We start from the raw sequence: 26816 nt of genomic DNA, 5'->3' as shown, positions 1-26816 counted from the left end.
CAATTTTCATCTAATCTACTCCTCAGGGACATGCATACATGTGAGGATTACAACTAAGTAAAACAAGACATCATCAATACATAAGGAATATAGAAAACAATGCACAGAAAACAAAACCCATTTCACTTCATGAAGCTTCCAATTCCACTTCAGGCACAACTTACAAAGACATTCCAATCAAGGCACAGTTCAGGTTACAGAAAACAAGCAATCAGGTTAGACCATTCAAGCAACAGTGTATGTTTGGTCTACATCGCAGGAAATCCTAGACAATGCATCCAAAATCAAACGCTGCAAACCATTACAATGAGAGCATTTCGGCTTTCTCCCAGCCACACCTCAGCAGCTGTCGCAGAGACAACTGGAAGAGGTCTGGAGTGTAAGGAGGGATTCACACTCCGACCAGCAAACCGTAGCAGGGCTGGTCAAGTCTGGCATCCCAAAACCACTCCCACATACACACAGGCAAAGCAAGGCGACGCTTGCATACCAACAGTAAGAGACTTATAGACCAATTTGTCCCTATTAGGACCTTGGCGGCACAGGACTCATGGATCACCACAGCATTCCCACCCACAAAGCCTCTACAACACACATCCACTTTAGTCAGCACTTCCCAAGGTTTTAAATCAGCTCAAAAATCTTGCACTTCAGAAAAATCATTGTGTCTCCCTCTCTCTGTGTGTGAAGGGGGCAGAACCTTGGTCGGACCAGCGTACAGCTGTTCGGACAAAGCACCCAACCCCCCCCCCTTTTTCCCCAAGGAGCCATTACACCTTTCCAGCTAAGACCAACTCAGGTTCACTAGGGCACACACAGAGACAGACAGACACACACAGAGACAGACAGACACAGAGGCTATTTCAGCCCCTGAGCAACAACCCATACATTGACATGGTTTACCTGAATTTCAGAAGAAAAACTCTCTACCCTCCCTAGTCCAATTGCCCTTTGTTCACACAGCTGCAACGCTGATAGCCTGAGGTCAGGCTTGGATGATAGAGGTCTCATCCGCTGGGCCAGCATCCGCAGGGGTCAGAGACACAGGGTCCGTAGATCCAATCCGTTGGATCACACGAACTTGCGTCCTGGCAGGGGCGAAGGGTGTTAAGTCGTGCGCTTAACAAAGAAGTCGGAGAGTGATTCAGCAAGAATGTGGTTTATTCTTCAGCTTAGTTACTCCTCCGTTACGGTACAACGATCGCCAGCCAGAACCCATCACAGATCCAACATTCGAACCAATACATATACTGGCTGCTCTATATTTAAACACTCCCGGCTAATGTAGCCACACCCCCTGTACAATAAGGCAACCTATGAGGTTGAAGCAAGATAACAACCTATGAGGTTGAAGATACAATGCCCAATCACAAGCGGTCCCGCTTTGTACGGTGATTGGCAGACACATTCTGGGCTAGGGCTCCTATTGGTTACATTAGGATCCTAGCCCAGAGGCGAAGCTTAACATGGTATCTTAATGGGACGGTTCACATAGCAGTTATATATACAGTCAATACATAACAAATCCCTCCCCCCTAAGCAAAAACACTATGTACAATCATATTCGCTTAGATAGGTGGGCACTCTGCGAATTCGCTGAGACCTCCGCAGCGTAGGAGGTTCAGGGCACCTCTGAATTGGGGGGACTCGGCTTGACTCACTCTCGAGTGGGTCAGGTACACCTCCATCCCTTGCAGTGGGTCCAAGAGTAGGGGTCTGCCCTCCCTCAGGGACAGTACTGGGCTCGGCAGGCTCGGCAGTACTCACCTCCGGCAGAGGTATGTGTGGCTGGGAGCCACGAATGTCCCCCGGCATAGTTCTTCGCAAAGACCGTGTCCCCACATTCGTAAGTGCGGACCTTTGAGGGAACACTCTGCTGCTGGGGCCTCAAGTCGTTGAGGTCAGGATGCAAGCGATCCAGCAACGACGCTAGGCGTCGCCCCATTAACAACTCGGCTGGGCTGCGGCCCGTAGCCGAACATGGAGTTACGTGCTGGCGCAGGAGAAACGACGCCAGTTTCACTCCCCAGTCCCCGGATGTCAGCTTTGCAAGCGCATCTTTGGTCGTGCGGACCATTCGTTCTGCCTGCCCGTTCGAGGCGGGGTGGAACGGGGGAGAAGTCACTTGCCGAATACCATTTCTGGTCAGGAACTGTACAAATTCGCTCGACACAAATTGAGCGCCGTTATCACTAACGAGAATGTCTGGCAACCCATGTGTTGCAAAAAGACGGCGCAATACATTAATTACAGCAGTCGAAGTGGTGGTTGACATTGGCGCCACTTCCAACCATTTGGAATATGCCTCCACAACAATCAAGAACATTTGCCCTTGTACGGGGCCAGCCAGGTCGATGTGTAGCCTTGACCAAGGCTTTCCCGCCGATTCCCACTTTTGCGGATAGGCGGTTGGTGGGTCGGCCCTCGCCTGCTGGCATGGCGTGCACCCCCGTACCCACTCCTCAATATCCGCGTCCAACCCGGGCCACCACACATATCCCCGGGCCAGAGCTTTCATATGTACCATACCGGGATGGCCCTCATGAAGTGATTTCAGCACTTTTTCGCGCCATTGACGAGGCACAACCACCCGGTTTCCCCACAGTAGACAGCCCTTGGATACAGACATCTCATTTTCCCGCGTTTTATACGGTTTGAATTCCGGCTCTAAAGTCCCTGTCGGCCACCCCCTCCACACCCAGTTTAGAACACGACTGAGTACAGAGTCTTTAGCTGTCGCAGCAGCAATGTCCTTTACTGACACGGGTGCCTCCGGCAGTTCCTCAATAGCCAGAACTGAGCAAGTAGGAGCAGGGTCCAAGTCCTGGCCGGGCAGAGGGCAGCGGCTGAGCGCATCAGCGTGTCCAATTGCCTTACCCGGCCGGTGTTCCAAGTCGAATTCATATGCTGAGAGGAACAATGCCCACCGCAACATGCGAGCGGACATAACGTCAGGGAGTTGCCGGTCCTGGGCAAAGATCCCTAGCAAGGGCTTGTGGTCCGTTACCAAAATAAAACGTCTTCCAAATAGAAAGTCATTAAACTTTTTAACAGCAGAAACAAGTGCCAAAGCCTCTTTATCAATCTGTGCGTAGTTTTTCTCTGCTGCTGTTAACGACCTGGAATAGAACGCTACGGGGGCCTCCCGTCCGTCCGGCATAACATGGCTCAGAACCGCCCCCACCCCATATGGGGACGCATCAGCAGCCAACACTAGTAACTTGTTCTCATCATAATGTGTCAGCACAGCATCTGATGATAGCAATGTTTTCACCCCCTTAAACGCTCGTTCGTGCTCCGGGCCCCACCTCCACTTGGTGTCCTTGTGCAGGAGGTTATGCAATGGGGCAGCCACCGACGCCTTATGGGGCAAAAAGGCGTGATAGAAATTAAGGAGTCCTAAGAAGGACTGGAGCTCCTTTTTTCCCTGTGGCCGTGGCGCGTGCTGTATTGCGGATACCTTATCGTTTGTGGGGTGGACCCCGAACTCATCCACCCGGAATCCCAAGAATTCAACACTGTGAACACCCACCAGGCATTTAGACCTTTTTACCTTGAGCCCCGCATCGGAAAAACGCTTGAGTACTTCTCTGACTCGATTCAACAATTCATCTTCGGATTTGCCCGCTATTAGCACATCATCAAAATACGGCACCGTGCCGGGCACTCCCCTCAGCAATCCCTCCATGAGACTTTGGAAAATCCCTGGTGCAACGTTCACTCCAAATTGGAGTCGGTTCACTCTGAACGCCCCTCTGTGCGTTACTATCGTTTGGGCTTCAGCGGCCTCCTTTGTTACCGGGAGTTGCTGATATGCTTGGGCTAGGTCGAGTTTTGCGAATATTTTGCCCCCTCCCAGTGACGCTAAAACGTGACTGATGACCGGGACAGGGTACGAATGCTGCTGCAAGGCTTTGTTAATGGTGCACTTGTAGTCAGCGCATATCCGAATTGACCCGTCAGGTTTAATAGGAGTTACTATGGGAGTTTCCCATTTGCCAAAAGGGACTGGTTCCAAAACTCCTTGTTCAACCAACTTATCGAGTTCAGCCTCGATCTTTGCCTTAAACGGAATGGGCACTTTTCTGTACTTAAGGCGGATGGGCCTAACACCCGGATCCAAGTCAAAAGACACTGGGGGACCGTTATACCTTCCCAAACCTCCCCCAAACACTTCAGGAAATTCAGAATATAATACAGCCCATTTATTTTCTACAACACTGTTAACTCCCACAACAGCAATACCCAGAGGGTCAAACCAGTCCAACCCGAGCAGGTTGGTGCGGTTCCCCTCAGCTATTAAGCATGACAACACAGCACATTTCCCTTTGAACTCTACTGTGAACGAATCCCTCCCTGCCAGAGGAATTCGATTTCCCTGGAAATCGGACAAGCGGGTGTCCGCAGCCCGCAACCTCCGTCGACTCCGCGTTGGAAACAGCTTGTGCCACGTTTGTGTCGATAGAACGGTGACCGCCGACCCGGAATCCACCTCCATCTCGCACGGCGCGCCGTCGAGGCAGAGGGTGACGTGGATCTTCTGCTTGCTGTTTGTGCTGCAAATGGTGGCCTCCGATGACAGGCTTCCAGTCATCTGTCGGTTGTCTTCTTTCGTTGCGGCTCGGGAACGTTGGTGCCGTCGGGGCGATGATGCGGGGGACGGCTTGTTCGCTGCTCTGCCTACCCGGGCAACATGCCCCCGCTTTCCGCACTTCCGGCAGTCGAGGTCTCTCGCCCAGCAACGCTCGCGCCGATGTTTCCCGCCGCAACCGTCGCATGCTGTACACTCGGCAGGTTTCCGTTGGGTCCGCTTGGACGTTCCCGCCTTCACTTTGCAGACGTCATCATCGGAGTCGCTGCTTGCGTCGTTAGCCCTCTGCTGGTGGACGCGTTGATCAGCTGTGGCGACCCGTTGTCTCACTTCCCTGGTTGACCTGTCAGCAGCTTCCGCGGCGACAGCCTCGGCATAGGCGATGGCCCACGTTAGTGTAGTTCTTGCGAACAAGCGTTGCTGCAGTCGCTCGTCTCTCAGCCCACAGACGAGGCGATCACGGAGGGCCTCCTCCACATTCCCGAAGTTGCAAGGCCGTGCTGCCTTGCGAAGAGCTGCAACGTACTCAGCTATGGACTCATTTGCGTTCTGGCCCCGCTTGTAAAAAGCGTGCCTGCAGGCGATTTCCGACGGCTGTGGAGAGAAATGTGATTTCAGCTTGTCTGTCAAGCTTTCAAAGGATACGGTTTTGAGGTCATCTGGTGCCACCAGTGACCGGGCGATGTCAAAAACGCTCTTTCCACACGAGCTGAGTAGAGTCGCCCTCTTCTTCTCCTCCGTCGTTATGTCATTCGCCTCCAGATGGAACTCAAACCTTGTGAGGTAAGAGTCCCAGTCTTCAGTAGTCGGGTCGAAGCATTCGAACTTCTGGCTGCTCGCGGCCATCGTTATGCGCACAGGCGGAGCCACCAGAGCGGGTGGAACCTGTGGCTGGCCGGCCTCGGCGATCTCCTCGTTGTCCGACATGGGGTCCGTTCTAGCGGGGCTGCCTACCCGCACTAGCATCCCATCCTCGTCGCCAATTGTTAAGTCGTGCGCTTAACAAAGAAGTCGGAGAGTGATTCAGCAAGAATGCGGTTTATTCTTCAGCTTAGTTACTCCTCCGTTACGGTACAACGATCGCCAGCCAGAACCCATCACAGATCCAACATTCAAACCAATACATATACTGGCTGCTCTATATTTAAACACTCCCGGCTAATGTAGCCACACCCCCTGTACAATAAGGCAACCTATGAGGTTGAAGCAATAACAACCAATCACAAGCGATCCCGCTCTGCACGGTGATTGGCAGACACTTTCTGGGCTAGGGCTCCTATTGGTTACACTAGGATCCTAGCCCAGGATGAAGCTCAACATGACATCTCAATCAGGCGATTCACACATCAGTATTTACAATCAAGTCTCAATGGCACAGTTCACATAGGCAGTTATATACATCTCAATACATAACAAATCGCTTCCCTCTTCTTGCTTACCACACAGGGCAATCTGCTCTTTTATGTGATAAACTTTTGCATTTGAAGCACAAACCAGATTTTGGATCCACAGTTTTCTTGACAGGCGAAACGGGACACAGTGGCAGACACCATGGCAGTGGCACACCAGAGCGGGCGTCCACTGGAGCAGGAGGGGAGGGGGTAGAGGAAGGAAGCGATGGGGCTGCAGCCATGGCCTCCCATGCCACCACTGGCTCCCTCGCTGCCACTGCCATGGGCTCATCCCTGAGACGTTACAGCTGTTTGTGAACAAAATCCTGCTTCTCCATGTAGATGCATTAAAAAGATAAGAAAAATTACATTAAGTTGTATGGCAATTAATTAGATAGAACAATAAAACTGATATTTGATGGAAGAAAATAGACACTATTTTTCCCCATTATACATACAAGCAGCTCTGGATATGATAATCTAGGCAAATGAGCCAGCCTCTGGCATAGTGTGTGGTGGTATTTGTTGATGAAGAGTCTTTGAGATATCATCTTTTAAATATGTATTTCCTACGTCCCAGAAGCCCTGACCTAGATAGCCCAGGATCACCCAATCTTGTCAGATCTAATAAGAACATAAGAGAAGCCATGTAGGTCAATGGCCCATCCAGTCCAATACTCTGTGTCATATAGTGGCCAAAAACCAGGTGAAATCAGGAGGTCCACCAGCAGGGCCAGAAGCAGAAACCCTCCCAATGTTGTCCCCCAAACACCAAGAATACAGAGCATCACTGCCCCAGATGGTGTTCCAGCTATATCTTGTGGCTAATAGCCACTGATGGACATCTGTTCCATATGTTTATCCAATCTCCTGTTGAAACTGTCTATGCTTATAGCTGCCACCACTTCTTGTGGCAATGAATTCCACATGATAATTACTCTTGGTGAAGAAGCTAAGCAGATTCAGTTCTGGTTAGTGTTTGGATGGGAGACCACCAAGGAAGTCCAGGATTGCAGTGCAGAGGCAGGCAGTGATGAACCTCCTCTGAATGTCTCTGGCCTTGAAAACTCCTACAGGGTTGCCATACATTGGCTGAGATTTGATGGGGGGGGGAATCCCAGAAAACACTTTTTCCCAATTAGATAACCATGAACATCTATATTGCTATCTTCCTTAAGTATTTAGAACATCAAAATGCATGTAGTGGAACCTGCAGATCCATCCCACTAATTCTGATGGCTTCCTCTAGATTAATACACCTTCCTTGATGCAAAAGTCTCTTGTATTCATCCCATTCTTAGCAAATTTGTAACATTCAAGTGGGACAGGCTGTATTTTGCCCGCCAAACAGGTAAACAATTAGTAAGTAAGGTCCAACATTAGATTCAAATTTCAGAGTGTACTAACAACCTGTATGCATAATAAAAAGAGCTATTCTACTTCTTAAATAGATTCAGGCTATTGAAATTATATTATTGAAACTTTTCCAAAAATCATCCATGGATCTAGTAAGAATCCTGAACTGGCAGATGCAGTCTAAAGGACTCACTATATGCCCACTTCCCAGTTAGGCATCCATGGTACCAAGCCATGTCTCTTTCTGCATACAGCCTGCACACATGCCTGAAACAGAAGTCAAGATGTATTCTGTGGTGGTTATGCCACCAAATTCTGCTGCAGTTCCCGTGGTATCCCCCTCTTGATCATCTCTCAGCCACCAGGACATGCGATAGTCATGATTCCTTTCAAAAGCAGTGGGGGCCTAGTCTTTCCTCACAAAAGGCAGAAGGTTAGCTCATCTGTATTATATGATTACTAGGAGTAAGGCCTGTTGTGGGAAGAAATACAATGAATTCTAGAAGGAAGCTCCAGGTGAGTGTCCCGGCTGTGGCTGGTGGGGCGGCAGAGGGAAGGGGAAAATAGAGGGAGGCAAGCCATGTTTATTTCCTTCTGCTTAGCTATAAGGCAGGGCTGTCTCAAGTCATTTTGCTGCCCCAAGTGGGTAGTATGGGAGGACAGCCTCATGGTAACAGGTATGGTTCCCTCCTCCCCTGACGTATGTTGATTTGGGGTTGTGCAGTGGCAGCTAAGGTAGAAAAGCACCTCCTCCTATGCCATGTCTTATGGGTTCCAAGGATCTGGAAAGTGGTTCCATAGCCAGTTACAGGGTTGCCAACTCTGGGTTGGGAAATACCTGTAGATTTGAAGGGTAGAGCCTGGGGAGGGGAGGGTTTGGGGTGTGGAGGGACCTCAGTAGGGTATAATTCTATAGAGTCCATTGCCCAAAGCAGCCATTTTCTCCAGGAGAACTGATCTCGGAGATATCCAGGTGCTGCCTAGAGGCTAGCAATACTAAGGGGAGGGCCAGACCTATAGATTTGAGGGGTAGAGCCTGGGGGGGGAAGGGTTTGGGGTGTGGAGGGACCTCAGTAGGATATAATGCCATAGAGTCCATTGCCCAAAGCAGCCATTGTAATAGCTGGGAAATTTTCTGTAGGGGAAATGATGTGCTGTGGCTGGGGAACACGGTGATTTCTGTGAGATTGCCAGGCCCCTCAGGGAGATTGGCAACTCCAGTGACCGTTTAAGGGAAGATTGGGATATGTATTTTGGCAACCCCAGTGACCATTTAAGGAAAAATTGGGATATGTATTTTAGCTCAGGACACATTCAATGACTCCCAACAGCAACAACAAACTGTTAAGAATGTTAGAGGCAAAGGCCAATCAGGCTGCATATGCAAATGACCTCTGTGTTCTGACTGGCTATTGGGGGGAGAGGAACAGCAAACTGTTTAGAATATTGGAGGTGAGTGTACAGAGATTAGCCCACTCAGGCCAGTCCAGGAATGGGAGGGAACCCTGTGCTTTTTCAGTACATTAAACAACAAACCACGAGATGGTCTATAACCTCTCTGGTTTCAGAACAATGTGCCACCAGAACCTCTTTTCACTAGTCCCTGCCATTCCTAAGGGAGAGATTCCAAACCCTTAGTTGGCATCTGGGACAGAACACCTTAGCAACTCATCTAGAGATGCACACTTTTACTCTCCAATGGTAGCGTATATGGTGAGCGTTAGGCCACAAGATTTAGGCTTGGAATGCAAGTTACAACATCAGAGACCCATTAGAAATAAGAATAATTTTTATTCAGTACAGAGCACAGCAACAGACTAGAAAAGATTACAAAAATAACAAAGGCTAGGGCAATTTGCCTTAACTACACATTAAAGATTCATAATTACCAAGATCAGGATAGCATCCAAGAGTTCAAGATTGTCCATGGTGATAATCCAGGTAGCACCAAGGGATTTTGAGTAGGAATCCCATCTCTGCACACATGTGCTCCAAGTCACAAAGCAACTCTTTGTCTCTCAAGAGGCAGCATTTCCAGGCGTCATAAAACAGATAATGACAAGAGGAGGAAGGGAAGAAAGCAAGAGCTAAGAGCAAGAGACTCATTCCCATAGGAATCAGACAATTATACTCCAATTCCAGTCACAAATTAGATGTGGTCATCAGCCAATTGTGAGTGGGCATGGGTGTGCCCAATTGTTGGTTGTCATAGCTGCGTGTGGGAATAGGCTAGAAGTTTGGAGGCCCTTCCTGCAGTCAGGTGACCCAGCTTCCAGCTTCTCCATGGTGTACGTGACATACTCCATGAGCACCAGAAAGTGTAGCCATGAGGTCTGGCATTTGGCATGAAAGTGTGAAAAAATGTGGGTTTGTGGCATGGCTATTGAGGCCATGTGGCCTCACCAATTGGCTTGCAACAGGAAACAAGACACAGCATGTTATCAAAAGACATCACAGGAGAAGGCATGAGAATTTAGAAAGCAATATTTCTATACAGTGAGACTCAGGCAATGCAGCCAGTGGATTGGGACAGCTTCTGAGTGACAGATCAGGGAGCCAACTGATTTGGGAGCATGTGGAATGTTCAGGAGAGTGCCACCACCAAAACAGAATTATTACATATAGAGATAAGAGTTTTCTACACCCAGGATGAATATCTTGAGCATTGGAACCATAGCCAGTTCTTTTTCGGTCCAGCACAAATTGGAATATATTTTCATATATCAGGTAGTTAAAATAGACAACAGCAAACAAGTCAGGAACCTTGTGATGGCTCTTCAGTCCTCCTTCAGTGGGGGAAGTCATCCAAATTGGTTAGGTCATGCCTCCTCTTGCTACAGGCAGGGCTATGCAAATTGGTGTTGTTAGATCGCACTAACAAAGGACTCTTAGAGTGATTCAGCAAGTGATTCAGCTTTATTGGAAGTAACGAACAAGCACTCAACTCAGTAAGAAACCAGAACAGAAAACAGTGGGAGCTTATGCTCCTTTTAAACATAACCGGGCTAATGTAGCCACGCCTATTTACAATTAACAACCAATGAGATTGCTTAGTTAAGGACCAATGGGAGTCTTTCCCTCCTAGGGAATGGTATCGTTCTGATTGGTCGCTGTTACGAAGCGACCAATAGGAAGTTCGCTCAGAGGAGCCCTGGTCTGGCTCGAAGCTTAACATAGGAGCCCTATGAGATGATTCATGTAATCGTTTCAATACATTACAATTCCTCCCCCCTAAGTTAAGCCATCATCCCAATTGTTTTATTATTTACATACATGCAATCAACCTTTGTACATCAGTTATTCCCACATTAATTACACTCATAGTCCTTCAGATAAGTCGGCATTTGCCGCGAACGCTGGGACCTGCGGAGCGGTGCAGGCTCCATGGGTATACAAGGTTGTGGGTCAGAGGGGGGTTCGCTACAGCCTGGATCAGGCACAAACTCGACTGGGGTTTCAGCCCCGCACACAGGGTTCTGCCCTGACTCGGGGACAGTACCGGGCCTTTCGGTACTCACCGCCTGCTCTGGGGGTGTCCACTCGACATCAGGGGATTCAGCCGTCGGAGAGTCAGCGCTGTCCCTAGCCCAACGTCTCCTTAACTGATCTATGTGGCGCCGCCATATTCGACCGTCAGCTAACTGCACCACATACATTCGAGTACCCACAGAGTCGGATATAACCCCAGGAAGCCATAAGTGCCCGTTTGCATAATTTCGTGCGAAAACCTTGTCCCCTTTTTCAAACATGCGCACCTTCGGTTGCGCCGTGGTACGCTCGGATTGCTCTTCAGTGAGGTCTGGGTGCATTCGGTTCAAACGGGTCGTGAGTCTCCGCCCCATTAACAATTCGGCCGGACTACGGCCTGTAGCACTACAGGGGGTGGTGTGCTGCAGCAAAAGAAAGGAGCCCAGCCTCTGGCTCCAGTCCCCTTCGTCCATTTTACCCAGGGCCTCTTTGGCCGTCCTGACCATCCGTTCGGCTTGGCCATTAGATGCCGGATGGAAAGGGGCCGAAGTCATTTGGCGTATGCCATTACTCGTGAGGAAGAGCCTAAATTCCTCAGACACAAATTGAGGCCCGTTGTCACTGACGATGACGTCAGGCAACCCGTGGGTGGCAAAAAGTCGGCGGAGCGCATGGATCACAGCAAGTGATGTGGTCGATTTCATATGCACGACCTCCAGCCATTTGGACATAGCGTCCACCACAATTAGGAACATTTGCCCTTGGAGAGGGCCAGCAAAATCTATATGCAATCTGGCCCAGGGTTTACCAGATGACTCCCAGCCTTGGGGTGTAGCTTGTGGGGGATCGGGTCTGACTTGCTGGCATTTGGGACACCCTCGTACCCATTCTTCGATCTCTTTGTCCAGCCCCGGCCACCAGACATACCCTCTGGCCAACGCTTTGGTGTGTACCATACCGGGGTGACCCTCGTGCAGCGACTCTAACACTCTCGTCCTGAGTTTGTCAGGAACCACCACCCTGTTCCCCCATAATACACAGCCCTTAGAAATGGATAGTTCATTTTGACGGCTTTTGTAAGGGCCGAACTCCGGTTCAACGCTTCCAACCGGCCACCCCCTCCAAACCCAGTTTAATACTCGGGACAGCACGCTATCCTTGGCCGTGTGTGCTGCAATGTCCCTGGATGATACCGGGGGTCGAGGAAGCTCCTCAATTGCCAAGACCTCACAGGCGGGGGCAGGGTCTGCGCCAATGTCCGGCACCGGGCACCGGCTGAGGGCATCCGCATGCCCAATCGCTTTCCCAGGCCGGTGCTCTAAGTCAAAATCATAAGCCTGCAAAAATATCGCCCATCTAAGCATGCGTGGGGACATGATGTTTGGCAATTGCTTATCGGGCGCAAAAATCCCCAGTAGCGGCTTGTGGTCAGTGACCAGCAAAAATCGTCTGCCAAAAATAAAATCATGGAACTTTTTGACAGCCGCTACCAACGCCAGACCCTCCTTGTCTATCTGGGCATAGTTCCGCTCTGCCGCAGATAGTGATCTAGAATAAAAAGCGATAGGCGCTTCGCTCCCATCAGGCATCAGATGGCTTAAAACTGCGCCTACTCCAAAAGGTGAAGCGTCAGCAGCTAACACCAGGAGCTTGTGTTCATCATAATGCGTGAGTACGGCATTAGATGTCAGCAGCTCCTTGACTCCCACAAAAGCCTTTTCCTCGGCCTGCCCCCACTTCCATTTTGCCTCCTTGTGCAAAAGCGCGTGCAAAGGGGCCGCCACTGATGCCTTATGCGGTAAAAACGCATGATAAAAATTCAGGAGTCCTAAAAAGGATTGGAGCTCCTTCTTACTCACCGGCCTGGGGGCGTTTTGGATTGCAGATACCTTCTCATCCGTGGGGTGGACTCCCTCTGCGTCAATGCGAAACCCCAGGAAGTCCACACTTTCCACCCCGAGCGTGCATTTTGAGCGCTTAACTCTGAGACCGGCATTTTGAAAACGCCTGAGGACCTCTTTAACCCGGTCCAGTAGTTCCTGTTCAGACCCGCCCGCAATCAGCACGTCGTCAAAATAGGGCACTGTGCCAGGTACCCCCCTTAGTAGACGTTCCATGAGGCCCTGAAAAATCCCAGGTGCTACGTTGACCCCGAATTGCAGCCTGTTCACTTTAAAAGCCCCTTGGTGGGTTACAATTGTTTGGGCCTCGGCAGCCTCCGGGGTGACAGGCAACTGCTGGTATGCCTGGGCCAGGTCAAATTTGGCGAAAATCTTGCCACCCCCCAGGGAAGCCAAAATGTGGCTTATTACCGGGACCGGGTACGAATGTTGCTGCAGCGCCTTGTTAATCGTACATTTGTAATCGGCGCATAGTCGTATGGACCCATCTGATTTGACAGGGGTTACGATCGGGGTCTCCCATTTGCTGTATGGTACTGGCTCTAAAACCCCTTGCTCAACTAGTTTGTCAATCTCTTTTTCCACCTTATGTTTGAGAGACACAGGTACTTTCCGATACTTCAACCTAATAGGTTTGACTGACGGATCTAAGTCAAACGCAACCGGGGGGCCCTTGTACCTTCCCAACCCTTCGGCAAATACATCAGGGAACAGGTCGTACAGCATGCCCCATTTATTTTCAGACATCCTGTTAATCCCAGAAATACCAATGCCCAATGGCTCAAACCAATCTAACCCTAGCAGGTTAACCCGGTCTCCCTCTGCAATCAGGAATGACAGTTTAACACATTTCCCCTTATACTCAACAGTAACAGAGTCCCGTCCGGCCAAGGGAATTCGGTTGCCCTGGAAGTCGGACACTCTGGTTCCCGCAGGCTGGAGCCGCCGCCGGCTTCGGTTCGGGAACAACTGGCGCCAGGACGCGGCAGAAATCACCGTCACGGACGATCCTGAGTCCACCTCCATTGTACAGGGTCGGCCGTCGAGGAGTGGAGTCACGGTGATCTTGCCCTGGCTGCTGGTGCGATTTACGGCCGATGCGCTCGACAAGGTCGCCGTCAACTGGCAGCTTGCTTCCGATGCTGAGGAACGGGTCTTGCCTTGGGTGCTGACTGGAGTGCCCCTCTGCGCTGACCGGTTGTTAGTTGAGGGATCCTTCTTTGCTGATCTGCAGACTCTGGCCAGATGACCATGCCGCCCACACGCTCTGCAGTCGACATCACGAGCCCAACAGGAGTCGCGCTGGTGTTTCCCGCCACAACCGGAGCAAGGCTTGACGTTGGTAGTCTTCGCTGGGGTCCGCTTGCCTCGGACCGCGTTGACGTCATCGTCCGTGTCCTCGTCCACGCTGTCCTGCTGAGAGTGGACGCTGTGCTCTGGCAGCCGCTGACGGACCTCCTTTGTAGCCTTGTCTGCTGTTTCCGCGGCCACGGCCTCTTCGTAGGCCACTGCCCAGGTCAGGGTGGTGCGGGCGAACAGCCTCTGTTGTAGCCTCTCGTCTTTGAGGCCGCAAACGAGACGGTCTCTGAGGGCTTCTTCAACGTCATGGAAGTTGCACGGCTGTGCAGCTTTGCGAAGGGCCGCCACGAATTCCGCGATGGTCTCGCCTCCGGCCTGGTTCCGCTTGTAAAAAGCGTGCCGGCAGGCGATCTCCGACGGTTGTGGAGAATAGTGAGCCTTAAGCTTCTCAGTGATGTCAGCGTAGGTGACAGTCTTTATATCAGTTGGGGCCACCAACGACCTGGCTATGTCGAAGGTCCCCTTCCCGCAGGAACTCAGGAGGCACGCCCGTTTCTTGGCCTCGTCTGTAATGTCGTGTGTCTCCAGATGGAACTCGAACCTGGATAGGTAGGAGTCCCAGTCTTCTGAGGAGGGTTCGAAGCACTCGAACTTCTGGCTTCCAGCCATCGGGGGAGACTTGGGCACCGGAGCTGGTGGCGCCTCCGCCGGATCGGCTGCTGTGCTTTGCCCGCTTTCTTCCGAGTCCGAAGTGTGGATGTCCGCAGGGCTGCCTACCTGCTCTAACATCCCATCCTCGTCGCCAATTGTTAGATCGCACTAACAAAGGACTCTTAGAGTGATTCAGCAAGTGATTCAGCTTTATTGGAAGTAACGAACAAGCACTCAACTCAGTAAGAAACCAGAACAGAAAACAGTGGGAGCTTATGCTCCTTTTAAACATAACCGGGCTAATGTAGCCACGCCTATTTACAATTAACAACCAATGAGATTGCTTAGTTAAGGACCAATGGGAGTCTTTCCCTCCTAGGGAATGGTATCGTTCTGATTGGTCGCTGTTACGAAGCGACCAATAGGAAGTTCGCTCAGAGGAGCCCTGGTCTGGCTCGAAGCTTAACATAGGAGCCCTATGAGATGATTCATGTAATCGTTTCAATACATTACAGGTGTAGACTATACAAGGAATCCACCTTTATCTTTAACGGGACGATATCCTCCACAGAGCCTTTCTATACTAAGGTTGGAATTCGGTTCTAAGACCAGATTCCTTAAAAGACAGATTGTAGCACTGTCCACTATGTGGGCCTGCATAAGACTGCCTAATTTTTCTTCTTATGGGCACATTAAGCTTTCCTCTAAGGAACCATACAGTTGGCATCTCCCATTAGGCATAGTTCGCTTACTGGGAACCTTTCTAAAGTGTTACACGCCTTGAACAAACCTTCATTTGATCCTTTCAAATTGTCATAATCTAAACTCTCCTCCTCAGAATTCTTTTTTCCTCGCGGAGATGACTTCTGCCAGAAAGATTTCTGAATTATTTATTTATTTATTTATTTGACTTCTATCCCGCCCTCCCTGCCGTAGCAGGCTCAGGGCTGCTCACATCATTATTACAGGTAAAACAATCTCTCAAGTAAAATAACAATAAATTAAGTTTAAAACAATACATAAAGTGCTAGAGGCTTTATAGGCCAGGAAGGAATTGTGTCTATTTCACAAGGTCTTGGTGGGACTCAGGAGGGATCCTTCCTTTGTGCCAAAGGTTTTTTCTCTTACCAAGAGTTGATACTACCATCTTTTTGTCCTATACCGTGTTATCCCAAAGAGAGAGTCTGGCACAAACTAGATGTGCACAGGACTCCGTGTATCTGCTTAATAGGATGGCGCAGATTAAGCTAATGGGTTTTCTGTCTGTGCCTCACAGCTCACAGCCCTTAGGTAAAATGGTTTCAAGCCATGTATCTGAGAGGCATATGAAGTGCAAGGCCTAGGGCTTCCAGAGGATGTTATGGCCCACTACACCGAATCTGCAGCAACATAGTGACCTTTTCCACTGGTGTTCTGGTGAAAGAAATTGGTAGAGTTGCATCCTGGTCCACCTTTTATACCTGTATGAGACACTATAGGTGGGACAAAATCAGCAGAAGCTTCATCTGGTAGAAAGGTGTGCAGCCTAGTGGTAGAACAGAATAAAAATAAGAATGAGGATCCCACCCAGTTTGTAATTTAGGCATATAACCAGACTGGATGACTCCCCCCACTGAAGGAGAACGAAACATTGGAGCTTACCTGAAAGTTTCTTCTCTTCAGTAGGGCGAAGTCATCCATATCCCAACCAAAATAAAATAGAATAGAATCTAGTCAGACGCAACATCTGTTATGGAGCCGGGCTATACCAGGACTGGAGGGTCAGCCTCGCTCTGAGCCAATACAGTCTACACAAATTAGCAAAGCCCTGCCTGGAGCGAAAGGAGGCGTGGCCTAACCAGTTTGGATGACTTTGCCCCACTGAAGAGAAGAAACCTTCAGGTAAGTTCCAATGTTTTGTTATCATATCCAGGAGAATTATATTTGTGGGTCTTTAAAGATAGCCAACATGGATTGAAACTGGGAGAGAAAGATCTTGCTTGAAACCAGGGATGCTTAGCATTTGTCAGTACATGAGCTTCACTCTGGGCAGGCTTCCAGTCACAAAGTTATGGAGGAAAAATTCAAAAGTACCAGTAGTGTAATGGCTTTAATTATGAACCACCTAAATGTCACAAGCAATGATCAGGCTTTCAGATCCCCCAGAATTCTTTATCGGAATGGATGTTCAGTATGAAAAAAACAAAGGGGAAGGGGTGGGGGAAGAGAGAGAAATAGGTTGAGGACATGATGGAAAATCTCAAGGCTGCAGCTTGCAGAGGTCTCAGAGTGGAGTGTAGGAGGTGTTGCAAATTAGAGTCAATGGTGCTAGGTACAAAGTAGAATGCAAGCTTACTGGGATAAAAAAAAAGCACAGAAATAAAGCAAAATGTATTTTTAATAGTTGCGACATTGGAGGTTCATTTCAGGTGATGCAGTAACATAAAAAGGCAATAGAGGCCTAATAAGGGGAGTGTTACTCGTGACTGGATGGCACAAAACCCCTAAACACAAAGTCTTTTTGCTAGGTAGTTGTAGGTTAACTTCCTCTAGGTACAGAATCTTGTTCACCAGTCATAAACAGGGAGCCGCTTTTTGGATGAACTGGTTGTCTGTTCATCAACATGTTCATGGCTGATACACAGCTTGCTCCAGTTATTCCTGCATTATCATACAGCCAAGTGGAATTCTACTCCCACCCTCCTTGCTGGGCTGCTGCCTCCATCACAAGGCCAGTACAGACAGTTCAATAAGTCACAAGTCGTATAAGTCCATCCTAGTTAAAGGCTGCATTTAAAATAAATCCTACTGTTCAGGGTTCATCGAAGTAGTTAATGTCTGCCAATATTAATGTCTGCCAATGTTTGGATCAGCAGCGTTTTCACACATGTGCAGTTTCGCAAAGGCTCAATACAAACCTGTTCAGAAGGGTTTGAGCTGTTTGCCGCTGAACCAAACTGCCTTGACAGTGATTGTCTCATGTCTGACCAACAATGTCAAACATTGTACTGAATATGCTTGCAGAGAATGCCGCAGCATCCCTAGTAATCAGCAGTATGACCAAACTAATTGGCAGCACTTTGAACTGTCCTCAAAGGAAGTTTTCTCAGCCCCTTTGGTTGTGTTCTGTCTCAGATTTTGTATGCATGGCATCAAAAGCCCTTCTGCAAGCCAGCAGCTCCCAAGCTGCCAGCGCTCTTGTGATGTGTGACACTGGCACAATTGCCTCTGAAGTCTTGATCTCCCAGGAATGTTCGGCTTGCTGGTCCCATTTGTATCACTTTTAACACTGTGAACATGAGCTTTTCACTTTCGTCCTCGTACACATTCAGCAGCATGTCCTCAGTGTGGATGGTAGCCACAAACACAAGAAATAAAACTCAGAGCTGATTTACATATAATTTTGATGCAAGAAGTATGTAAATAGACATTTTTGGGCTATTTTTGTGTGTGCGTGTGTGTGGCACCCATGCCTGGAAGTCATGGTGACCACTGGCGACTCCTACTGGGGCATGGAGGACGTTCAGAGAAGTGACTTGATAGCCTGCCTCTGCCTCCTGACCCTGGTATTCTTTGGAGGTCTCCCATCTAAATACTTGCCAGGGTCAGCCCTGCTTAGCTTCCGAGATCTGATGAGATCGGGCTTGCCTGGGCTATCCAGGTCAGGGCATAAGTGGGATTTTTTTTTTTTTTTTACAGCACTGTACTAATGCCTACCCTGTTTCCAGCGCTTACTGCATACCATTTCATCCCGGTACAACTGATGCGGACTGGATAGCCTATAGACAGAACAGCTACTCTGGGGCAGTTTCCCACTAGATAGCAGCAGCAGAGGCAAGGGGGTGGCTGCAGACGGGCAAACTGGCTTGGGGTGGGGTGGGGTGGGGGAGACACTGCTTTTTCTGTCCAACTCCAGAGCCTTTGGCCACCCAATAAAATAGGTCCGTCCCACAGCGTCATTCACATGAATCAATAGATTACTTACTCGCCTTTTCCCTATCGCCCGGTGACTAGTTTCTCTCACCACAGTGTTATATTGGTATAGATGCTGGAAACACAACGGGCACGTACAGTGTAAAGTGATTTTTAGAAGGACAAATCCCACGTTTAACATATGAGGTGGCTCAGAATAATACACTAGTTTACACTGCCTATAGGTTATGAAGATTTACGCTTGCAAAGAATCGGTTTGGGCAATGAAATTGAGTGGGCTTGGCTTCATGTGCCCTTTTGGCAACCCCACTCGTTAAGGAAAGGTAGTCCAAAAGAAAGAAAAAGAAAGAAAGGACTTGTGTCACCTAAGGACTAACAATTTTATTGTGATATGCTTTTAGGGCTAGAACCTACTTAGTTAGGGGTGTGTGTGTGTGTGTATCTGTGTAAGAAGATAAGAAGAAGAAGAAGCCATTTTCTCCAGGGGAGCTGATCTCTGTAGACTGGTAATCAGCAGTCATTCCAGGAGATCCCCACCAGGAGTTTGGCAACCCTAGGCACGAGACAGCTGTCTGTTAAAAGGCCAGCCTTCATGAACATACTGGCTGGTGTGTGGCTCATAAAGGTTGTGTCCACAGCTCCACTGGGCCTGGTAGAAATGGTGCTTGACTCCATGGAGTGCTTAGGCAGGAGGAGTCATCCCCACTACCCAATAGTTTTTGAAGGGCAACTAGATCCATTGTTCAGGTAGATAGCCATGTTGGTCTGAAGCAATAGAATTTTTTTTTTTTAGTCCAATGGCACTTTTAAGACCAACAAAGTATAATTTTGGTCTTAAAGGTGCCACTGGACTCAAACTTCGTTCTATAGATTCACTGTTGTTTATATTCAACTGGTAATCCTTTGTCTAAAACTGTTACTATTGTTTGCATCAAATCACAACCAATGTTTCCTCTAAGCCGTGGAGTCTTGTGAGCAAAAATTCTACTTTGTGAGCTACTGGCATTAAAGTTGTGAGCGAGCGATTCAGCTACTACATAAATCAGTTTGCTCTGGAGCCATCCTTCCTGAGCTGAGACAAAAACGTGTGAGCTGGAGGCTAAAAAACGGTGAGCTAGCTCACACTAACTCAGCTTAGAGGGAACACTGATCACAACCTAATTTACCTGCACATTGCTTCATTGTCCTTCAGAATCATAGCTAAAAATAGCTAGATATATTGATCCAATTCTTAACATTTTGTAATGGGTGGTAGTCAATTGTAGACAGATCATAAATAAAAGTAAATAAATAATAAAACTGAGCAAGAGCCTGTAAAGTCTGGAGTGGATCCTGCTGTAGCAAGATCCTGTTTTCCTAGTTCCAGATTCATGTTTGTGTGTGACTGGAATACAAACAAACAAACAAAAAAAGGCCCTTTTAAGAACTGGAAGCCAACAAAAAGTTGTTTGTGGGGTGGGAGGTGGATGAAACACTGGCAAATTATACAAAGTTTTGGCCATGTTATAGCTCTCTTTACTAGCAAAACATGCTTTAAGAAAATAGTACTGTAAAATTAAGTTTTAAAAAAACTTTTAAAAGGAGAGAGAGAGAGAGAGAGAGAGAGAGAGAGAGAGAGAGAGAGAGAGAGAGAGAGAGAGAGAGAGAGAGAGAGAGAGGAATCTAAAGTATAAATGTAGAAGTGTGAGAGCCAAGAACATCTTTGTTTCACGGAGCCTAATGCCGGAACAGAAATGGAAGAATGAAAGAACATCCAGCCACCTAGTGGCAGACAGTACTCAAATATAAGACTCTTTGTCCCTTGTCTCAGATCTGAAAGAAAATGAGGCAGAGGGGCAGACTGTGTGCTTTTCAGGTTTTTTAGGTTTTCAGGGTAGACAGTTATATGATAACTGGCTGAGATCTTGAGGTCTCCCGCTAAAGAAGGAAGGGGAAATAGCTATGACTTAAGAAAGTTGCTTCATACTAAATCCTAAATTACGCACACGCACCGTTGTGGTATTAAAAATAAGAGACTGAAAATGAGCCGCCCTTTAATGATATCTAAGCCTCACAAGGTAGGGTGGACTTTTTCATTCTGTTGAATAATTTGGGAGACCATCCATCCTGTTGACTGTATTTGATCTACTCTGTGTAAGTAATCCTTGGGGAAGTGGCATGGTATAGCCTGATCTCATCAGATCTTGGAAGCTAAGCAGGGCTGGAACTTAGAAGGGAGACCACCAAGGAAGACTCTGCAGAGGAAGGCGATGGCAAACCGCCTCTGCTTCTCACTTGCCTTGAAAGTCCCCTTGCTGGGGTCGCCATAAATTGGCTGCGACTTGATGGCACTTTACACAGGCACATAATCTACCTCAAATCTTTTTTTTAATGGAAAACTGGGGATACAAAAAAAGAAAAGGGAAAGAAAAGAAAGGGGTTATACAACATAATTGTGTTGGTCGAAGACAATCAGGTATTACAAAATGTATAAGACAGAAAATATTTTCCCTTGTAATTTTTAAGGTATTGACAATAAAATACAATAGTTCTTGCTTATGTTGGGGTATGATAATATTCAACATTATAGATTTCAGACTTTATAACTAATCTATTTTGTATCTACATCATTAGTTTTATCATTACTGTGTATTCAATATTATGTATTTTCACCGCTTCTACATATTTGTTAGCACTTTCACAGATATATCAAGGTGCAAATGAAGGTCTGCCATATATCTCAGAACAAGAAAATAGAAGATATCACTACTCAGAATCCACTTCGAAAGGATGTTCTCTGCAAAGTCCACTTCCTTACACAGATTTAAAACAGATTTTGATTCTACTTCTGTTTCATTACCATACATTTGTATATAATATTTTAGACTGCTTCTCATTCTAAATTTGTCTCCAGCTAGCCTTGGTGTTTAGTCATGCCGGCCACATGACCACAGAAAACATCTTCAGACAGCGCTGGCTCTTCGGCTGAAACGGAGATGAGCACCGCAACCCTAGAGTCGGACTCAACTGGCTTTCAAGCAAGGGAACCTTTACCTTTTTAACATAGTACACATAATACATACTCCATCTCTCCTGAAATTTTGTAACTGACCTGTTTCTCAAATAGGTTGTTCATTTTGCCATTACTGCATATTCAGCATGTTTATTTCCCCATTCTTCTATACATGGGCAGCTGTCTAGTTTTCATTTTGCTGCATATAGTTTTAGCCACTGCCTCCATGTATTTGAATATCTCTTCTAAAATTTTTGGTAATTTGTTAGGCAGAACACCCAATATAATGATCTTGGCTTCCAGTGGGAATTTGAACTTTAATATGTTCTGCATTTTTGGTGTATTTCTTTCCAATATCTTTTTGCTTTTTTACAAGTTCACCACATCTGAAAGAAGGTTCCATCTATGTCTTGACATTTTCCAGCATTTTTCTTTGTAGTTTTTAATCTGCTTTCTCAATGTCCTTGCAGTTATATACCATTCTAAAACACATTTTGTACCAATTTTCTCTTAATGTCAAGTGTAAAATTGATATCTTTTCCCCATAGTTGTTCCCATTGGTGCATCCATTTAATCATACATTTTTTCATTTATGTTTTGTTTTTAGCTGGTGTAAAATCTTATCCATCGTAGTAAATGCTCTTTTTGTTTTATAATCAGCCAGTTTGGTGTAGTGGTTAGGAACGTGGACTCTAATCTGGGAGAACTGGGTTTGATTCCCCACTTCTCCACATGCAGCCTGCTGTGTGACCTTGGGCAAGCCACAGTTCTCTCAGAGCTGTTATCTCAAGAGCAGTTCTCAGAGCTCTCTTAGCCCCACCTACCTCACAGGGTGTCTGTTGTGAGGAGAGGAAGGAGAAGGAGATTGTAAGTCACGCTGAGGCTCCGAGTGAAGGGCAGGGTATAAATCCAATCTCTTCTCTTCTGTTCAAATTCAGTTGCATCTCTTAGAACTCCTTTAATCGTGAGCCTGATGGATAATATAGCAGCCATTGAATGTTTATACCTTCATCTTTGATATCTTCCACCTCAAATCTCAATGAGAAAGGCAGACTATACATAATGTAAATAAATAAAATGTATCATAATCTTTAGTGTGGCATATACAGAGGGTTAAAACAAAAGCTACTGAAGATTTCAGTAACCTTGACAGAGTGTTTGGAGTACTGTGTGAGAACTACCCTTGAGGCAACAGTCTAGCAAGATGTTATATCACTAAGTGATGCTGTACAAAATGGATTCATGTTTGCTTGTAATCATAGCCGTGTCAAAAGAAATAAAATTATCACTTATTCTCACTTTCACCACATTAATACTTGTTCCTCTCACATTATTTTTATGGCATATTGTCACATTGCTGAAACCCAGTCAGAGATGGATTTAGGCACAAGCAAAGTAAACTATATTTTAGGGCCTCAAATTATGAGAGGCCACTAAATACATATACTTTAATGGCTAGATGTTAATGTTAGGGTAGTACACTTCTTTGTTAGTGCAATGGGCATAAAACTTAATGTACTTTAGGCCTCAGTATGTTTTAATCAGTGGTGACCCAGGGCAAAGACAGTTATTTCTTCCTCAAACTGACCTCAGTTAACATACCCAGTCAGAGTTTTGAATGCAAATCTCTCTGCTAGTCTCTAAAGCTGTGGTATGTTTGACCTCAGCCAGCCATGAACTCTTGGCAAACTCTGCATGCCTGTTTTTTAAAAAAACTGAAATAGCTTCATAAAACAAATTGACCACTGAGTGCCTGTGATATTATGGTTGTTCTTGTAGTCATGCCAGCTGAGCTGTCATCTGTTTATTATAATGTGTTAGGTGGGTTCCTGGGGGGAAAAGTGAGTAAGAGACTTCATTTCTTCACATTCCTTTAAGTCTACTGCTCCCATGTTGTGGGAGGCAGAAAAGGCAATTCGGCATGTATGACTGATGTGATCTCAGTTCCAGGTGATCAGAGCACGACATTTGTGGGTTTTTAATATATATATATATATAAGTTTTATTTTCGTTTTCCATAAAATACAAGTCCTTTAACATATAAATTCTTAACATCAACACCCTGGAGTCTACAATTATCAACCTAAATTAATCCAATCATACAGGCGTTTCCATCTTTCTTCAAACACCTTTTCATCCTTTCCTTGAAGAGTTAAACTCAGTTTGTCCATCTCTGCCATTTCTAATAATCTGCATGTTAATTCATCTTGCAGAGGAATATGTTCTTGTTTCCAATATCTAGCTAGCGAAATTCTTGCAGTTGTAAGTATATAAACTATCATGTATTTATCTTTCCCTTTATAACTCTCCGGTAGCATATTTAACAATACAATTTCAGGGGACAACTCGATTTTGATATTTGTTATTTTTAAAATAATTTTCTGTATCATCTTCCAAAATATATGTACTTTTTCACATCGCCACCACATATGGAAGAAAGTTCCGACGTTATTTTTACATTTCCAACAATTCTTGGATAACAACGAGTTACATTTGGCTATCTTATCCGGCAACCAATACCACCGATGATAAATTTTATATATATATTCTTTATAATTAATACTTCTCATATAGCTTACCGATTTCCATGTTTTGACCCATTTCTCTATGCCTATATTATATCCTATATCACTTGACCATGCTATCATTGTAGTGTTAAGTGTATCTTCTTGCATACGTTCAGCTAATAGCAGTTTGTATATTTTCTGTATCACTTTGTCACTACTTGATGACCAAATTTTATCCAATTGTTATCTACCATCTTCAAACCCTATTTTCAGATATTTAGCGTATCTCAACTGTAATTGTGTTGTTTCCCACCAGGTCAGTTCAATTTTATAAAGGGATAGCAGCGCCTCCTTTGGTTTTAATTTATTGTTCTTATCTAGTAAGGTATCATAACTTTCTCTGTCACAGGTCTTAATAAGGGATGGATTAATAAACGCTTCCAGTGGTGATACCCATCTTGGCATCTTAGTATATTGTTGTTCTTTAATTCCATTCCACACCCACATCAATGCTCCCCTTAGAATATGGTATCTATAGTTATAATGTACTTTATCTTTTCCATACCACATGTATGCATGCCATCCCATTTTTATTTTTCTGATATTATTAAAAGAAATCCAGTCCTTTTCCCGACTTAACACTGCTGCCTGATAATATACTTTCCAATCCAGTAACCCAAACCCTCCCCTTTCTTTCCTGTCTTGTAGCGTTTTCAACTTAATTCTTGCCCTTTTGGGATACAGAATAAATTCTTTTATAATTTTGTCCAGGTCTATAAAAAATGCAAGTTTCTTAGGACCGGTATATTTTGAGCTAGAAATAAGTATTTAGGTAGTACATTCATTTTGATAGTCGCTATTCTACCCATTAAGGAAACCTGTATTTTTTTCCAGTGTTGTACATCCGCTCTAATTTCTTCCAATAATTTTTAATAGTTATCTTCTATGAGTGTGGTGTTTTTATTTGATACTATTATTCCTAGGTATTTTAATTTTTTTACTATTTCCATTTCTGTCAACTTTTGAATTTTATTTATCATGTTAGCTGTACAGTTTTTAGTTATTATTTTTGTTTTTTCAAATTTATTTTTAAATTTGCCATATCTCCAAATTCTTTAACTATTTTTAACAATTGAGAAACTGTCACCAAAGGATGTTCCATTATAAACACAATATCATCTGCATACGCTAATAGTTTAAATTCTTCTCCTTGCACCTTAAGGCCGCGTATTTGCGGATCTTTTCTTACTGTATCATTTAATGTTTCCAAGGCAAAAATAAATAATAATGGTGATAGGGGACATCCCTGACGAGTTCCTTTCTGGATCTCGATATTGGTGGTCGTATCTCCATTTATGATAACCTTGGCATATTGCTTTCTGTATATAGCTTTTATCATTGTTTCAAAATACACTCCACAGTCCCAAATATTTAATTTCTGGAGTATGAACTCCCATGATACATTATAAAAGCCTTTTCAGCATCCATGAACATTAAAGCCATGGTTTTTCACAGGTGCGCCTCATAGTATTCTATTACGTTCAGAATTGTTATGTGTATTATTTTTAATTTGTCTGTTTGGAAGAAATCCTGCTTAGTCTTGATATATTATTTGGGCTAACACCTTTTTCAATCTTGTCACTAATATATTGGCATAGATCTTGCAATCCGCATTTAAGAGTGAAATAGGCCTATAGTTTTTTATGTCTTTACTATCAGTATCTGGTTTGTGGATTAATGTAATTACCATTTGATACCAAGAATCAGGCAGCTTTCCCATTAATCTGATGTTCTGGAGAAGTTCTTTAAATGGTAAACTGATTTGTTCTTCCAATATCTGATATACTTCCATCGGTATCCCATCTGTTCCTGGAGTTTTCTTCTTTTTCTGATTTTCTCATTCAATATAGTTTTACACTTCTCTTCTAATTTAGCACGTTTTTTCTTGAAGGAATTTATTTAAATGATTGGTATTTTGCTTCTCTTGCCTATATAGTTTTTAATTAAAAATTTCTATGATTACCTTCATTTCCTGTAAGCCATATTGTATTTCTCCCTCTTCATTCTTTAATGCTATAATAGTACACTTTTCTCTTTCCTTTCTTAATCTGTATGCCAGCCATCTTGATGGTTTATTTGCATTATCAAAATAATATAACTTCATATATTATATGTTTTTTGCTATTTCTTGTGTTAATATTAAATTCAATTCATGGTGTAGTAATCTTAATTTATCTCTTCCATCCTTAGTTTCTCTTATTTTAAGATTGTCTTCCTCTTTTTTAATTGATACACATATTTTTTCATATGCTTCTTTCCTTTTCTTTTTCCTCCAGACGTCTTGATTAATGAACCAGCCCCTTATATAGGCCTTAAAGGTATCCCATATTATATCTATCGCGGTTTCTCCTTGACTATTCCTTTAGAAAAATTCCTGAATTTCCAGTTTAGTATTTTTTATAAAGTTGTGATCTCTTAATAATCCTAAATTCATTCTCCATCTTGGTTTCCTATGTATTTCTTTAAGTGTGAGTTGAATCAGGTTATGATCTGCAAATGTTTGTGGAAGTATTTCTGCTTCTAATATTTCTAACACCCAATAGAGCATGACATTTGTTGACTGCATCTTCTGCTTGTGTAGGTCAACTCATGACTTCTTGGGAAAGCAGTAAAGTTTGCCCAAATATATCTATATGACCCCTTTGGCTAAGGGAGGAGCTGGCAACTCAGCTGTGAAATCTGTTTTCA

The 26816-nt window shown here is 45.4% G+C and overlaps 1 protein-coding gene across 1 annotated transcript in view; it reads right to left on the bottom strand.

Moving 5' to 3' along the window:
- Window positions 1-985: 985 nt before the first annotated feature.
- The window catches only part of LOC107114467 (uncharacterized protein K02A2.6-like), a 40942-nt gene continuing 15111 nt past the window's right edge, over window positions 986-26816 (bottom strand). Inside the window, exons 2-4 of the mRNA XM_015415965.1 lie at window positions 3743-4173; window positions 1800-3553; window positions 986-1088 (exon numbers count right to left, since the gene is read on the bottom strand). Of these exons, the coding sequence (XP_015271451.1) occupies window positions 986-1088; window positions 1800-3553; window positions 3743-4173 (2288 nt within the window). The remainder of the gene's footprint in view (window positions 1089-1799; window positions 3554-3742; window positions 4174-26816) is intronic.

This window comes from Gekko japonicus, unplaced genomic scaffold, assembly GCF_001447785.1.
Source record: "Gekko japonicus isolate JY-2015 unplaced genomic scaffold, Gekko_japonicus_V1.1 scaffold68, whole genome shotgun sequence".
In the NCBI taxonomy this organism is placed as follows: domain Eukaryota; kingdom Metazoa; phylum Chordata; class Lepidosauria; order Squamata; family Gekkonidae; genus Gekko; species Gekko japonicus.
This window is presented reverse-complemented; position numbering and strand designations above follow the sequence as displayed.